This window comes from Magnolia sinica, chromosome 1 (genome assembly GCF_029962835.1).
Source record: "Magnolia sinica isolate HGM2019 chromosome 1, MsV1, whole genome shotgun sequence".
In the NCBI taxonomy this organism is placed as follows: domain Eukaryota; kingdom Viridiplantae; phylum Streptophyta; class Magnoliopsida; order Magnoliales; family Magnoliaceae; genus Magnolia; species Magnolia sinica.
Genome location: NC_080573.1, coordinates 110192434 through 110208634, shown reverse-complemented (window position 1 = coordinate 110208634; position 16201 = coordinate 110192434). Strand labels below are relative to the sequence as shown.

General features: G+C 39.4%; 1 protein-coding gene across 4 annotated transcripts in view; it reads right to left on the bottom strand.

Moving 5' to 3' along the window:
• The window catches only part of LOC131253755 (small GTPase LIP1), a 41091-nt gene extending 27351 nt beyond the window's left edge, over window positions 1-13740 (bottom strand). For 2 of the 4 annotated variants that reach the window (XR_009175294.1, XM_058254910.1), the window contains exons 1-3: window positions 13175-13740; window positions 4892-4983; window positions 4653-4794 (exon numbers count right to left, since the gene is read on the bottom strand). Coding sequence is in view for 3 of the 4 variants with exons in the window: in XM_058254910.1 (XP_058110893.1) it covers window positions 4653-4794; window positions 4892-4983; window positions 13175-13307 (367 nt within the window). In the remaining variant the exon portion in view is untranslated. The remainder of the gene's footprint in view (window positions 1-4652; window positions 4795-4891; window positions 4984-13174) is intronic. The other 2 variants (XM_058254896.1, XM_058254902.1) reach the window with 1 other exon arrangement.
• Between the last annotated feature and the right edge of the window lie 2461 nt (window positions 13741-16201).

Sequence of the window (16201 nt, the reverse complement as noted above, 5' to 3'; positions counted from 1 at the left end):
GCATTACAAATCTGTGGATAAGGATCAGAGCACCTCAGAGCCAGCACAGAAATCCTCCTCATCATTTGATCAGACTAAAGAAGCCCCAAAAGGTTCTGAGGATCGGATATGCATATCCACAACCCCCATTGGAAGGTACATGGTACACATCCTGGAGAAACTTCATTACCTCATGGAAGCTCCCAATCTCCTCATCTTTCAGGTTTCTCCTGAAAAGCAGGCACCACACAATGCTGCCACTTCTTTAGATCAAGGTGCCTACAACACTTCAGAGACAATATAATATAAAGATCTTCAAATAACTCACAGAGAGGAAAGCTAGAATACCATGTGCATTGCCTACTCAGAAATGAAGTGACTGTGGCAGAAGGGATGAGCCTTGGAAATTGGTCTCCAGATGTGCGAGCCCGAATTGCGCAAAGCACAATTGATATCCCAGCCATTGTCTGCAACTCCACATTTTGTACCAACGAACTCCTTAACAACAACGGATCTCCATTTCCCAAAAGCCAACACTTCTAGAGAACAAAAATGTTGAACATCCTGACATCTCTAATTCCCAGACCCTCAGAAACCAGTGGCTTAAACACCTCGGACTGAGCAACTAAATGGAATTTACACCCACCCTCACTACTTAATAATGGAAGCTTCTTCCGCATCAACTCGATATTTGCACCCACAACCAGCAGGCATCTCAGGACATACAACAAGTAAACAGGCAAACTTGCTAAGACTAATTTAATTAGAGTGACCCTGCAACCAATGGAAAGGAGCTTCCCCTTCCAAGAAGCAAGCTTGCCATTAAACCTTTAAATGATAGCATCCTAGACAACCTTTTTGGGCCTACCAATGGAGATTGGGATGCCAAGATGCAAAATAGGGAAGGACACCACCCCATAGACCACCTCCCTCACAATAGCCTCAACCTCCCCACTGCCATGATTGATGCCAATGATGCTCACAACCAAATTGACCTTCATTCAAGAAACAACCTCAAAACGAAGCAAAATATCTCAAAAGGCAGCAACTCTCATTTGTATTGAGAGTGGGACACCACGCCCTCCCCATTACCCAGGTACATGCCTCTGATAATCCCAGCGCTTACTGCCTTGTGAAGCATTTTGGTTTAAGCCCCAGCCACAATCAATAAAAGCAGAGGAGACGGATCTCCTTGCCAAATCCCACGTTGCCCCTTGAAAAGCCTTTAGGGGTATCATTAATGAGTACCAAAAACCACCCCAACATAATACAGGCTCTAATCTAGCAACACCACTTTAGCTCAAACCCCATACGGCATAACATATACCAAAAGGAACCTCCAATCAACACAATCATATGCCTGAGCCAGATCCAAATGTAAAAGGTAACCCAACAGCCCTCTCCTGGAATAGTCGTCCACAAGCTCATTAGAATGAAAAGGCCCATCAAGAATCAACCTACCAAGAAGAAAGGCACTTTGAGGATGAGATAATTCTCCCAACCACCTTTTTCAATCTGCCGAGAGGACTTTAGGAATGATCTTGTAGACACTTCCAACAAGGCTGATGAGTGTAAAGTTGAACAACTCCTCAGTTCCCTCCTCCTTTAGGGATAAGAGAGATAAAAGAGGCACCAACTGATTTGCAAATGAAGGCCCTTTCATGACACTCACGTAACATAGTCATCAAATCCAGTTCAACCACCTTCCTACAAATATGGAAGAAGCCAACGGAAAATCAAGCCAAGCGCCCAGTAACCCTTGGAATAGAAAATCACATTCCTCACTTTGTCACCATCCACCTAACACTTAGCCCACCAATCTTGAACCAGGGAATGAAAAACTCATGATCTGTCCACATCATCTCAAAGCAGACAAGCTTAGGACCCCACAACTCAGGACAGGCAAATCAGATTGTGGTCAAATAATCTTTTGGGATGGGCATGCCGAGTCACATAAGGAGACATGTTTTCAAAAGGATGGGGTGATGAGGAGAGGATCAAGAAAATTCACGACTAGAGGATTTTGATTATAAAACCAAGTGAATTTTGCTCCCCCAAGTAGCTATCAAATTTCTCTAAATAGAATACCATAAGAAATATTCGTAAATATAGCGACAAAGCACTGAGCCCTTATTCAGGGTATATCCAGTGTTTTCAGTATTGGTATGCATGTATTACACCCTTGGGATACGGAAACATATTGGTATAGCATAGGGAAAGGTCACATGTATCAGGGAATGTATCATTGCCTGAGAGAAACATTGAGAAATTGATAGAATTTTTCAATGAAACTTCAACAGATGTTACAAAGACATGATTACACACTTGGGAACTCAAAACATTGCCAAAAAAAACAAGAATGCTTAAACATTCCCAAAAAAAAAAAAACAAGAATGCATAAACATTGCCCCAAAAAAAAAAACAACAATGCATGATAAGCTCCTTTGAACAAGTGCATTTTCTGTAAAATATTATGCAATTATATCAAAAAAAAAGAGTTCATCTGATTCATTAAGCATACATTGCAAGTGCCAAAACACAAACAATACATCCAAAAACGAAAAAGTAAGAAAAATACAAGTGCCCACTACATCCCACCAAGAGATTCATCATCATCTAAGCCTTATCCCTACATGAATCCTATTCCGCCATTCCACTCTATCAAGGGTGAGTTTGGAATGTCACATTGTTCAAATCCATGATGGAAGTTATGGCAAAAGTTTGACGTCATCTATCAACCTGAGGCAACCCTCCTCCTTTATCTGGGCTTGAGACCAGCAATGAGAGCACAAAAGCTCCAAAAGGAGCAATGTATGTTATAGACTATTATATCCCACCAAGAGATTCCCCCCAAAATTTCCCATTAAAAATAAATCTTTTTAATTTTTTTTGTTTTTTGTTTTTTGACCTCCCATGAGTTGCTTTGATATTGTCAATACCAATCACATGTATCGACAATATCGGGGAACTCTATAAAGGAATCCAAATCATATCTCGCGATAACTTGAAAATCACATGATGTCATCTATACAATGCAATATTATCGGCATCAAGGAAATTTTATAGTTCTCTGGTTGTTTTGTTCAGGCACATGCAATACTGATAATGTCAAGGTATTCCGTAACGGTAACAGTGGCCATAACGACCACCACTGTTACCTTTATATAATGCAGGGGCAATTTCACACCGGGCTTAAGTGGGGTGAGCCTATGGGATGCAGGGGCACACTCGGGGTGGGCGGCCCGTGTGAAGTGAGCCTCATCCGTGTGAAGCGGGTAGCTCGTGTGAAGCAGAACCCATGTGAAGTGGGGCCCATGAGGGGGGTTCAACTGAGGTCCTAACCCATGAGATGTGAGGCCTGGGCTATGAGATAAAGGGATTGATTCACCATGCTCTATCAAGTCAAGTTTTTAGAGCAAGCGGTTAATTGTGCTGCATCAAAGTGGTATCAGAGCGGGAGATCTCGTGTTCGAGACTCCTCACCAGAGGTGATTAACGCGGGGACATTTTCACATCGGGCTCGAGTGAGGTGACCTGTGGGATGCAGAGACACACTCAGGGTGAGTAGCCGGTGTGAGGCAGCCCCCATCCGTGTGAAGCGGCTGGCTCGTGTGAAGCAGAACCCGTGTGAAGTGGGGCCCATGAGGGGGGTAGACCGAGGTCCTAACCTGTGAGATGTGGGGCCTAGGCTATGAGATTACGAGATTGATTCGCCATGCTCTATTAGTTCAAGCTTTTAAAGCAAGCGGTTAATTGTCTTGCATCATTATGATATAGGCCGTTACATTCCCCTTTTTTATGGAAAAAAAAAAAACCCGAAAAACCTGTTTCGACCTTACAGGGGGGTATAACGGCCGTTACGGGTCATTTTTTCCATAATGGCCTTTACGACCCTGTAATATGTAACGGTTGCCAAACCTCTACGTAACAGCCGTTACAGCACACCATGGATAATATCGGCTGATATTGGCCAATATTATCAATACTAAGAACTGGTCTATCTATTAGTTCTTAGTCAAAAAGTCATCGGACATTCAGCCTTGGATATCATCAAGACATAAGATGTCTGACAGCTTCATTTACTAAGAAATGACTCCATAAAATTAAGAATGAGTAAGATTATATATGTCATGCAAACTCTTGACAAATACCATAAAGATGATGTTTGTGGGATAAGAAGAATCAGTAAATGCACCACAGAAAGGAATTTAATGATTTTTGGTGTTTTATGTTCGTCATTACTCAGTTTCAGATTGGGAAAGATTTCCAGTAGATAATTAAGTTTACAGGAGGTATTCTACACACCTCTACGGTAAAAAATAATAGATTTCAAACTAACGAAAAATACATTTCCGCATGCAAGTGACCTCATGTAATTTACATCACTTCTCACACATTTCAACCAGTTTAGTTTTCAGGGAAAGGAAATAAGCAAGATAAAGATGGCTGGGTTGATAAAATGTAAAAGTACAAAGAATGCCATTTACCAGAAATAAGAGGCTCAAGTTGCCAACATTATCAGAAAGTAGGTTACCAATGGCACATTTCTACATCTATCCGGTGAGCATGCATTTCTTGCATCATTTCTTTAGCTCCAATGGGAGAGGTAGAAATCATTTAGTATAACAGCATTTTCTTTTCCTGTACCATTTGTTATGGGCAATCTAACTCACCATTAATTTGTGAATAAAAAAGAGATCGGCAATCTTTGTATCGCTCGTGTCCTGAAATGTCCCAGAGTTCAACAAAGAAGTCCCTTTCCACATCACCTTTGATGCTATTAGATGAGCTGCCAGTGCTTCCATAACTGGTGTGCTAAATAAAAGGAAACAAGAGGAACTCAGCAAAAGATATACAAATAGCAGCAACAACATAGAATCTCTAGAAACACAGAAGAAAAGAAATTTCTCACCTTTACACCAACTGTACATCCAATAGTTTGAGAAGGACGAGCAATTGCAGAACCCTTAACAATCAGATGAACAAGTGATGTTTTTCCTACACCTGCCAGCAGATAATGGTCACATTCAATTTCAACAATAACAGGTTAGAGACATACAAGAAAGAAAGCCAGTAAACGAGACAAATCATAGGATCCTTGACCTGAGGATACTTGTATCATCCTCGTGTATCCTCAGGGCTGGGGTCCAAGCCTCCCAAGTCATCTAAACCGAAGGTACTAAAAATTCTTCCAACTGGTTTCCTGACCATAGCTTTCTTAACAAAAAGAAAATAAGAAAATCATGCTTTCTATATTTGACAACACTACTTTTCATATAAAGTGATGACATCATGGAGGATAGACAAAAGATAACTTCAGTCACACAGCTTGAATTTTTACCAGCCCTACACTTACATAAATGACATCAAGTATGAAAAATGTCATTCTTCCGTTGTGAACTTTAGATGCATGTTCATCAAATTACTCCATATGCACTTATCAACAACTAGAAGAGTCTTTGGTACAACCCAGTTATCGAATCAATTACAGATCGACGCCCAAACCACAAAGTGGACAAAAATTACGATCACAAGAATATTTTAGTAGAGAGGGAGAAATAACTTTAGTGATATCATGATTTTTTAAGAACTTAAGAAAACTCACATTTAGAAAAACTTAGGTGCCATTTGATAGCAACCCTGCACTTGGGGTTGTCCAATTTTTTGGCGCCGTTGTCGGGGATTGTGCGTTGAAAACGCTTTAGGATAGGTTTAGTTCTTAGGTTTTCATTTTCAGAATTTGTGTTTTTAGAGTAGTTTATTTCTCTAGATTATAGTTACTAACGTTCCTATTTGTTTTGTAGGGTTTTGTTTGAGTCAAGTGTCTCCCCTTCTGGTAACATCCTTCCCTTATTCTCTTTTAATTGCTTCTTAATTAGTTGTTTTGCTATAGGATTTTGCTTCTGCGTTTTTGCTTTTCTAAGGATAGATTTTTAATTTTAGGGTTTGTTTGTGTTCATGCCTAAGTGGGTAAGTGATCACACACTTCGTCTTCTAAGTGAATGAGGATTGGTTGAAGGATTGTCTATTCACCGCCATATTAGAAAATACATGAGTGCTTGTGAATCAACTAGAACTATGGCTGAGAAGAACGAGGTGCACAACATGTCGCGGGTCAGGACGTTGCATGATTACCTGCAACCTACAAGAACAACGACACCATCTTGTATTGTTTTTCCTGTAAACACAAGTAACATATATTGCAAACCAGGTGTTATCCAGTTGCTTCCAAAATTCCATGGACTTGATTCTGAAAGTCCATACTTGCACCTTAAAGAGTTTGATGAGATTGTGGCTACCTTGCATTACAACAACATCTCTGAAGGCGTAGTTAGACTACTAAAGTTGTTTCCCTTCTCTCTAAAGGAGAGAGCCAAGTCATGGCTACACTCCTTACGGTCGAGATCTATCGGGACATGGGCTAAGATGACTAGGGAATTTCTGAAAAAGTTTTTCCCGATTCACAAAACCAACACACTGAGACGCAACATTATGAACTTCTCTCAAAGGGAGGATGAAACGTTTTTCTAATGTTGGGAGCGGTCTAAGGAACTCTTGCTTGCTTGCCCACATCATGGCTACAAAACATGGCGAGTCATTAGCTTTTTCCATGATGGGTTGAGCTCGAATATGTGCCAATTCGTATAGATGATGTGCAATGGTGAGTTTATGAGTAAAGATCCCAATGAAGCTTGAGATTACTTTGATCTTCTAGTTGAGAATGCCCAATCATAGGATACATCCAATAAAGCTAGTAATACCAAGCATGTGCCCACGGAGAATGGAGGAATTTACATTCTGAAAGAAGAAGACAATGTTAATGCAAAGATAACAGGTCTCACTCGAAAGGTCGACGCCATGGAATTAAGGAAAAGCGATGTGGTGAAACCCAATAAGGTTGTTGAAAGTGCTTGTGGTATATGTGAGAGCAATACACGTCTAACTAAGGATTGTCCTACAACTCCTGCGTTCCAAGAGGTGTTGCAAGCTCCAGTTAATACCATGAACGCTTATCAACGCCCCTTCAGTGCCCCAAATTCAAACACGTATACTCCTGAGTGACGGAACCATTCCAACTTCAGTTGGAGAAATGGACATACTGCGAACGGCCGAACGCTACTAACAATTCTCAAGGGCACTCTACTAGTACACCTTATGTGCCCCCATCGAAGAAGACCCTGGAGGATACATTGCAAGCATTTGTGCATGGACAAACGCGAATCAATCAGTCCACCATGCAAACCTTGCAAGAGCTCAAAACTTCAGTTGAGAGAATTGAATCTCGCCTCAATGTTCGAGAAAAAGAGACATTTCCAGCCCAACCACAACCGAACCCCAAATGCCAATATGAGGTGGTTGATTCAAATTCTTTCAACCCACATGTCGAACATGCTAGGTCTATTACCACTCATAGAAGTCGTAAAGTGAATGATAAAGCAATTCCGAAGAAAGTTGAGAAACCCGAGGAATCTGAGAAATCTAAGGGTAATGATGAGTCTAGCGATGCTCAACCAAAAAAAGAGCCCGAGCTCGGTCATGATGTTGTAGCCCCGTTACCTCAACAATTGCTCTAATCCAAACCGCTAGTTAACAATCAAGACATTTTGGAGGTTTTCAAACATATGAAAATTAACATAGCCTTATTGGATGTCATAAAACAAATACTGCCATATGCCAAGATTCTCAAGGATCTTTGTACAGTGAAGTGAAAGCTAAACGTACAAAAGAAGGCCTTCTTGACGGAACAAGTGAGTACTATAATCAAACAAAACACTCCCCCAAAATATAAATATCCGGATAGCCCTATCATCTCTTACATTATAGGAAATTTCCGGATAGAACAAGCATTCCTAGACTTGGGAGCGAGTAATCTCACACCTTAGTATACGAGCAACTTGGACTTAGTGAATTAAAACCCACCAAGACAACCTTACAACTTGTTGATCACTCAGTGAAAATACCGAGAGGTAGTGGAAGATGTGTGGAAGATGTGTTGGTACAAATTGATAAATTCTACTTCCCGATAGATTTCATTGTCTTCGACACCTAACCGATTATGAATGCAAGCACTCAAATTCTTGTCATCCTAGGACGTCCATTACTGGAAACTTCAAACGTTGTGATCAATTGCAGGAATTGAGTCATGAAACTCTCTTTTGGCAATATGAAGCTAGAGTTGAATGTGTTCAATGTGTGTAAACAACAATGGGACGATGATGACATCCACAAAGTTGACATGATTGAATCCATTGTGGAGGATGCGTTCCTTTCAACCCTGTTCTCCGACCCCTTAGAAGTATGTCTGGCTCACTATGTTGATTTTAACGATGAAATGATTTTAGACAATGAATGCCTCGAGGGATTCTAAGCCCTTCCTAACAAGTGTGGATATATTATATGTCGAGGCACCCCAACCTAATTTGGAGATTTGTGATGAACAAGAAATTGAAAATGTGGTGCCCGATCAAACTGAGAGGAGGTATGTCCCTGAAAGTGTAGCGGTCAATCACTTGCCTTGCACCATCTAATTCTGTGGAGAGAACGCCTATGGTAGACAAGTTCCCTGATGAACAATTATATGAAAACTCTCATAGGAATAAGATGCTTCTCTCATAGGATGAAGCCACGTGTTTGAGAAGATCTTGTTTATCAAGATTGCCTCATAGTCTGATGGAGATCTCTTTCCTTCACTTTCGTAGATTAGGTCTTAGTAGATTAGGTTGCTTTGTTCTTTTGTCTTTTGTTTCTTTGTTTTTCGCTGACTTAAGAGAAATCAAGTGTTTAAGCTATTCATCATATAAGGTACTCTTTACCCTCTACTTGTTACATTTGATTTGTTCTCATGTTGTTATTAGTGCATGATATTTCTACATTCAGGACAATGTGTCATTTAGGTCAGAGGGGGGTTTCTTGAGGAAAATTCTTCAAGTTGTTGATCTTTTTTGTTGTTTTGGGCCAAGGGCTAAATTTTTTATAATAAACAAATTGGAAGGTTGATATGTGTGTATCTTGTTATTTGAAGTAGTCTGAATGATTAGAATGATAAAGCACGTAATAATATTGAATTTAAAGTCTGGAAACTAGTATACTTGTAGAGATCGAAAATTGAGTTCTTTTCAATAGTTTTCTTATGGAAATTGTAAACATTGATGAATCATGAATTTCACAATTCACGTCTAGTTTACACTGTCAAGGTTTAATTTTGATATTGTACGTGTTAACTTGATGATTGCCTAGAGTAAGGAACCAAGCTTGCTGAACCTTGACTATTTAGTTTGTCTCTCTGAAAAAGGAAGAAGAATGAATCGAAAAGGGCTACCTATTGTTTGAAAAAAAGAGAAAAAGAATGGAATATAAAAAGAAGAAAATTGAAAAAGAAAAAAAAGTTGTCCATGAAAAGGAATGAATGATATATGGACATTTTAAAAAAAGTGAAGAAAAAAGAAGATGAAAAGGATTGAATAGTGTGAAAGTCGGCGATGTGAAAAAATTTGGAATGGATAGTAAGGTTTTGACTCAATCTTTGGTTGATCTATTCACCTTGGGTAGTTGTTGGTGTTATTATTATGGCAAAGAAGTGGTCCCCTATTGGTGTAAAGTTGGATTTCACTAAGCATCATGGTTTTCAACGTTTGGAATTTTTCCACTAGATGATTAATGTTTTGAACTCATCAATTTGATTGAGTACTGAGTGTGTTTGAATCTAAATTATCATTGTCCTAAAAGCTTTGTGCCTTGGAATTCAGCTATTTGGGTCGCTTTAAGGTTACATTAACCCACAGAATTTGTTCTTCGGAAATGAATTTTTGGTCTTGGATTTTTGAGATCTTTTCACATGTTTTGCTCGAGACTAACAAAATGCTAGTTGGGGGTGTGTTAGTGTTAAATATTGCATACTTATCTCTTGTTTTGCATCCTTTTCCCTTGCATTTGAATGCTAAAATGGCTTGATTAGATAAATTTTCAATATGCGGAAGAATTTTAAGTCTAAGATGAAATCTGAGCTAAGATGGAAGTTTTAAAGCCTGAAAAGAGATCACGAGAAGAAATTGAAGAAGTGAAGTGTTGAAGATCAAAGGAAACAAGTACCTTAGATGGAAGATAGAGAAGATCCAAGACATTTATGAAGATTAAAGCTTAATGGACAACAAGATCCAACAAATAGGAGCTTTGAAGAATTAAAGGGCAATTTTCAGGAATTTTCAATAGGACTTCGATTCCATCAATGGTCATTCGATGGGGCTCGATATGATCAAAGTTGTCTTCGATTCGATCAAGAAACTTTGGATTTTCGAGTTTGCTTGTTGGACTATTTTACACATCTTCAATTCGATCGAAGACGGGTTGTTGATTGCACTCGATTCGATCGAAGAGTTCTATCAAAGGTTGCATAAGTTGTGCGGATTTGAGAAACTTGTTTCCAAAATTAGTGCAAAGTCGGTGGAAACGCTTATTTAAGGGGTTCCAAACCCAAATTAGGGTATCATCTAGGATTGAAGAGAGAGAAAGTTAGGGCGAAGCTTTGTCGGCGCCTTCCTTTTTTGATTTCTTCTTCTACTTGTAATTTGTTTTTATGTTTTCTAGTTTGAGTTTAGTTTTCCATTGCACTATGGTAGGCTAATCTCTTAGCTAAGGCTAAGGGGTGAAGTTTCTAGTTAATTTACAACGTTCTAGTTTATTTAATTCAATACATTAGTTTGAAAGATGAATTTTTAATTTTATTGGTTTGAATTGTTATTGAATTGTATAATCCTTTGATCCATTGTAGACTCCGAGCACTGTGGATGTTTAGAATTCTCTGCAATCAATTAGCTAGTTTTTGTGAAGGTGTTGATCTATAAAATCCCTTGATCTATTGTAAACTACAGGTACAATGGATGCTTGGAATTCCCTACGATCAATCACTTTGTTCTTCATAAGAGAATCATTCAATTGAAGTTCATGTCTTGTTGGTGAATTATACTTGAATTAACTGTTTTATTCTCCGATTGGAAGGAATCATTATTTGATTCCAATTGAGTTATTGAAGTTGAATCAGTGAGCTAGAGTTGTAGATTGATTAGAAGCAGATCACTGGATCCTTAGTTCTTAGTTTATTATTGTTTTTACAACTCTTTTAATTCGTTAGAGCGAACCTAGTTTAGTTCTAGAAGTGTTCTTCCCAATCCCTGTGGATCGACCTCAGTCTCACCGAGTATATACTACTTAGCAACCCTACACTTGGGGTTGTCCAACATTTGATGACCTAGGTACATATAGAAGGATGGTTGGCAAGCTAATATATCTTACAGTCATTCGACTAGATATTGCATTCATCATCAGCATTGTGAGTAGATACATGCGCTAACTGAGAGTTCCATATTGGGAGGCAATATACGAAGAAAGCACCTGGCCAGGGGATTTTATATCGAGGTAATGGTCATCTTCACGTAAAGCCATTTGTTGATGCTGATTGGGCAGGTTAGATTACAGATATGCAATCTACTTCAAGGTACTGAACATTTGTTGGAGGGAAGTTGGTCACTTGGAAGAGTAAGAAGCAAAATGTGGTGGCCCATTCTAGTGCATGGGCCGAGTATAGAGCCATGGGTCATGCCGTTTGTGAGCTATTAGGGCTCAAGTCCTTATTACAGGAACTCCAGTTATTTTTTGGTGGGCCAATGATGCTTTATTGTGATAATCAAGCAGCAACCCATATTGCAAATAATCCAGTCTTTCATGAGAGGGCAAAGCATATAGAAGTTGACTGTCATTTCATCCGAGAGAAGATTGCTTCCAAGGAGATTAGCACAACTTATATTCAGTCCAAAACACATATTGATATTGCAGATATCATCACTAAGTCCTTACCATGTGCACAATTTTCTCTACTATGTTTCAAGCTAGGCATGACAGATATTTATGCTCCAACTTGAGGGGGAGTGTTGAAGTACAAAACACTATATTTTTGGGTAGTCCTGTGGACTATCATATTAGAATATAGCATTATTAATATAAATGGACAAGGGAGAAGGGAATTTACCCTAATCTCTCAATTAGTTTAATTACAGCGAGAATTCTAGAGCTAGCAAACTTTTAGTCGAATGTGGAATGTCACTGTAGTTCTCTTCATAGCATTCTAATCGTAGCAAATAAAAGTGAATGAGCGATGCCCAGATTATATCCAGACCGGAAGATCCTAGCCTCCAATCAAAGCTATCAGGCTCAATTTCGGAGCGGGGATTTGGAACCCCCTGGATTCAGAACCCCCTGAATGTGAAACCCCCTAGATTTGAAATCCTCCTGATGTGTTTGCCACCATGGATTCAGAATCCCCTGTAATCCAAAAGTAGCTATGCATAATATATTTACAGGGGTTTGAATTTAATTACTAAATCAACTTTAATATCTCTAATTAGTGTACGTATGTAATGTTTAACACAATGGTTAGAATAAGCCCGTTGAAATATATTTTTTGCCCGAAAATGATGAAATTCCGAGTCTCGGATGGGCCACAAGCACAAGATCACATCTGAGTGACTAACCAACGATTTTTAACCGTTGATTTACATGGACGATGTTTGGACAGCGCAGATTATCATGTTAAAGTAATTATAGTGATGCAATTGATAATCTAATTGTTTTGGGATATCATAAGTGGGCCATGTGCCCAATAGATTAATAGCCTAGTGACACACATGTTACACATGCAGCTCTTGGAAGGATTATAGATGCAATCCAAGCTTTCACCTTGGATTTCAAACCCCCTCTTTGAGAGGATTTGAAACCCCCAGTTATTTTATGGTGCCAAACATACCAGGGGAATCCCCTCAAACCCCCCAAATCCATGGTGCCAAACAATCCCTTAGTCCTAAGGAGATCTTAAGACATTGCATTAATTATAAATGTTGTTGATAACTGCATTACGATGCATTGACTTTCATAAAATGATTCTTCAAATATTGGCATCCAAACAGTATCATAAGGAAAAAAAAAAAAACAGACAACTGTAATGCAAGTTCTTTATAAGATGGATTTTCAGAAAATGCATTCCGAAATCTGAGGTTCCACATAATGGAGTTTTCAGAAACTAATTTTTAGACCATCATTCAAACAGGGCATAATTAAATCAGAATCCGTTCAGATACTCTACTCTAAATTTAGATTTAAAGAACAAGAATGGAACAAAAACGACAACAGATTCGAAACGAAGTACCTGAGTCTCCCAGAAGAAGGACCCGGACCTGTCCGCAAGGCGGGCCGCCACCATTCAGCTCTTTATTATCTCTATCTCTTTCCCTCCAAAACATACTTCCGGAATCCGTACCCCCAAATTCACCTCCCGACATAAGATACCAAAAAGGGTCTCTCGATTTCCGATTTCAAAGCCATACCAGGCAAAGCAAAGTCCAGGATCTATCGAAATTCGAAGAATCCGATGCCAGTTATCTCCAAAACTCAATCAATTACAATCCATGGGCAAAACCATTGATTTCTCTCAACAAAACTTCCACCGACAACGGCGAAAATGAAACGAGAGAGAGAGAGAGAGAGAGAGGTGAGATCTGAGAAAAGATGGGTGAAATGTAATTTTCTGGCAAATCTCAACGGAATTCGATGATTGTAAGAAAACTCATTTCGTGTAATCGCTCGATTTCTCCAAAGAGATTGGAGATGTAAGAGGATCCAAAGCCTGCAAGCAGATCGAATGGAGATTTCGTTTGGTAAAAGAAGAAAAAAACGAGTAGGAAATAAACCGGGTTTGGCGGTGTGAGCATATCGCACTTCGATCCATCTCGAGTTCTTTCAAGTTATTTGATACTCTGGCAGCCTGTGATGCTTGATACACAACCACTGAGAAATTGTATGCGCGGCATGCATCAATTGAAAGTAAACCATCTAAACTGTGGAAACTATTTTAACTAAGCACAATCCGCTTGAACAATCCTTACCTCTGATTCGAAGTATGATCAGATATTTTCATCCTGACCGTCCAATAAATGTCCACCAATCCGATAACTATGTTATCAAATGTGTTATTTGGTTCGAATGGGATCCGTAATTTCGTCGGTACAATTTCAATAATTTGTATGCCATATCTATGCTTTCTCGGTGCCTGTGTATTATCCATCACACTCTACCAGAGTATCAAAGTTTTACCTCGCTTTTTATTACTCGTTCTATGAATGTACGAAATTGTCCTTGATGTTTCAAGAGAATTTACCACTGTACACAAAACCTTTTAACCAGCGGTTTTTATGAAGCAATACAAACTTAAGTTACCAACTTAGACTAGCACGTGCAAACACCCACCCCTCCTTTCCACTGCCGTTGCGTTTCCTCTCCCTCCCTCCCCTCGATCCATTTTTGGAAAAAAAAAAAAGACAAAAAATCTTGCATTACTTCCGTTGCTTGGATCGCACCATCCTCTAGCTGGATCTCACCCTCTTTATTCATCGGCATTCTCTCATTTTTCTGAAAATAGTCCCTTCACGGAAGAAAGCACGCACCACGGGTATATTGTAATATATTTACCTAAATGGTGTAAATATTTTGTGGGCCATTGAACTGCCGGATGATTCTCGCATCTTGGTTTTCGGTTCATCCATGTAAAAATCATCCTATGAACATGATGGATTACAAATAAAACATCATTATGGGGGGCATAACAAGGTTTCTACTATGGAACCACTGTTTCCTATGGTATGATCCACTTGATATTTCAAGATGCCACCATTTTGGGCTCAAACCCTTACTTTAGATGGAAAAACAGATGAACATTGTGGATAGCTCACATACATTCAAGGCGGGCCCAACTCAGTTAACTCAGTATTATAAGAGCGTACTGAGCAAACTGTAAATCCAATTTGCGAGAGGTTTTGATCTATTTGACCTACTTCTCGGTTCATGATTGGTGAAATTCCCCGAGCAATTCATAAATTTGACAGAGATATCATAAAAATATATGAGGAACTTCCACGGATTCATGTAATGTAACAAAAAATTTTATAAACCGCTCGATCAATTTCATTAATTGCTCGGTCAATTTCACCGAAGAGAATTTCATGTAAAGCTCTGTCAATTTCATTAACTGCTCAGTCAAATTCACCAAAGAGCAAATTGTTAGGCTAGTTCAATTACATTTAAAGTTCATTCCAATTCATGTTAGCCTCACTAAATTTCATGTTCGCCTCGTTGAATTTCAAGTTAGCCTCACCCAATTTCAAGCTTGCCTCGCTCAAATTCATGTTTCCCTTGCTCAATTTTCAGCTTGCCTCGCTCAATTTTTATCTTGCCTTGGTCAATTTTCACCTTGCCTCGCCCAATTTCTTGTTTGCCCCACTTAATTTCTAATTTACCTCGCTGAATTTCTAGGTCGCCTCGCTGAATTCTTAGGTTCCCTCACTCAATTTCTACGTTGTCTTGCTAAATTTCTAGGTTGCCTCGCTGAATTTCTAGTTTCCCTCACTCAAATTCTAGATTGCCTCGCTCAATTTCTACATTGCCTCGCTGAATTTCTAGGTTCCGTCGCTCAATTTCTAAGTTGCCTCGTTCAATTTCTACATTGCCTCGCGCAATTTCTATGTTGCCTCACTGAATTTCTAGGTTGCCTCGCTCAAATTCTAGGTTACCTCGCTGAATTTCTATAGGTTGCCTCGCTCAATTTCTACGTTGTCTCGCGCAATTTCTAGGTTGTCTCGCTCAATTTTTAGGTTTCGTCCTGCAATTTCTAAATTGCCTCGCTCAATTTCTAGGTTCGTTCGCTCAATTTCTAGGTTGCCTCGCTCAATTTCTATGTTGCCTCGGGCAATTCCTAGGTTCCATCGCTGAATTTCTACATTGCCTCATTGAATTTCTAGGTTCCCTCACTCAATTTCTAGCTTATCTCGCTCAACTCCTAGGTTGCCTCGCTCAATTTGTATGTTGCCTCGCTCAATTCCTAAGTTGTTGCGCTCAATTTCTAGCTTCCCTCGCTCAATTTCTAGCTTCCCTCGGTCAATTCCTAGGTTGTCTTGCTCAATTTGTAGGTTGTCTTGCTCAATTCCTAGGTTGCCTTGCTCAATTCCTAGGTTGCCTCGCTCAAATCGTAGGTTCCCTCACTCAATTTCTAGGTTCCCTCGCTCAATTCCTAGGTTGCCTCGCTGAATTCTACGTTGCCTCGCTCAATTCCTAGGTTCCCTCGCTCAATTTCTAGGTTGCCTCGCTCAATTTCTAACTTCCCTTGCTCAATTTAAAAGACTTT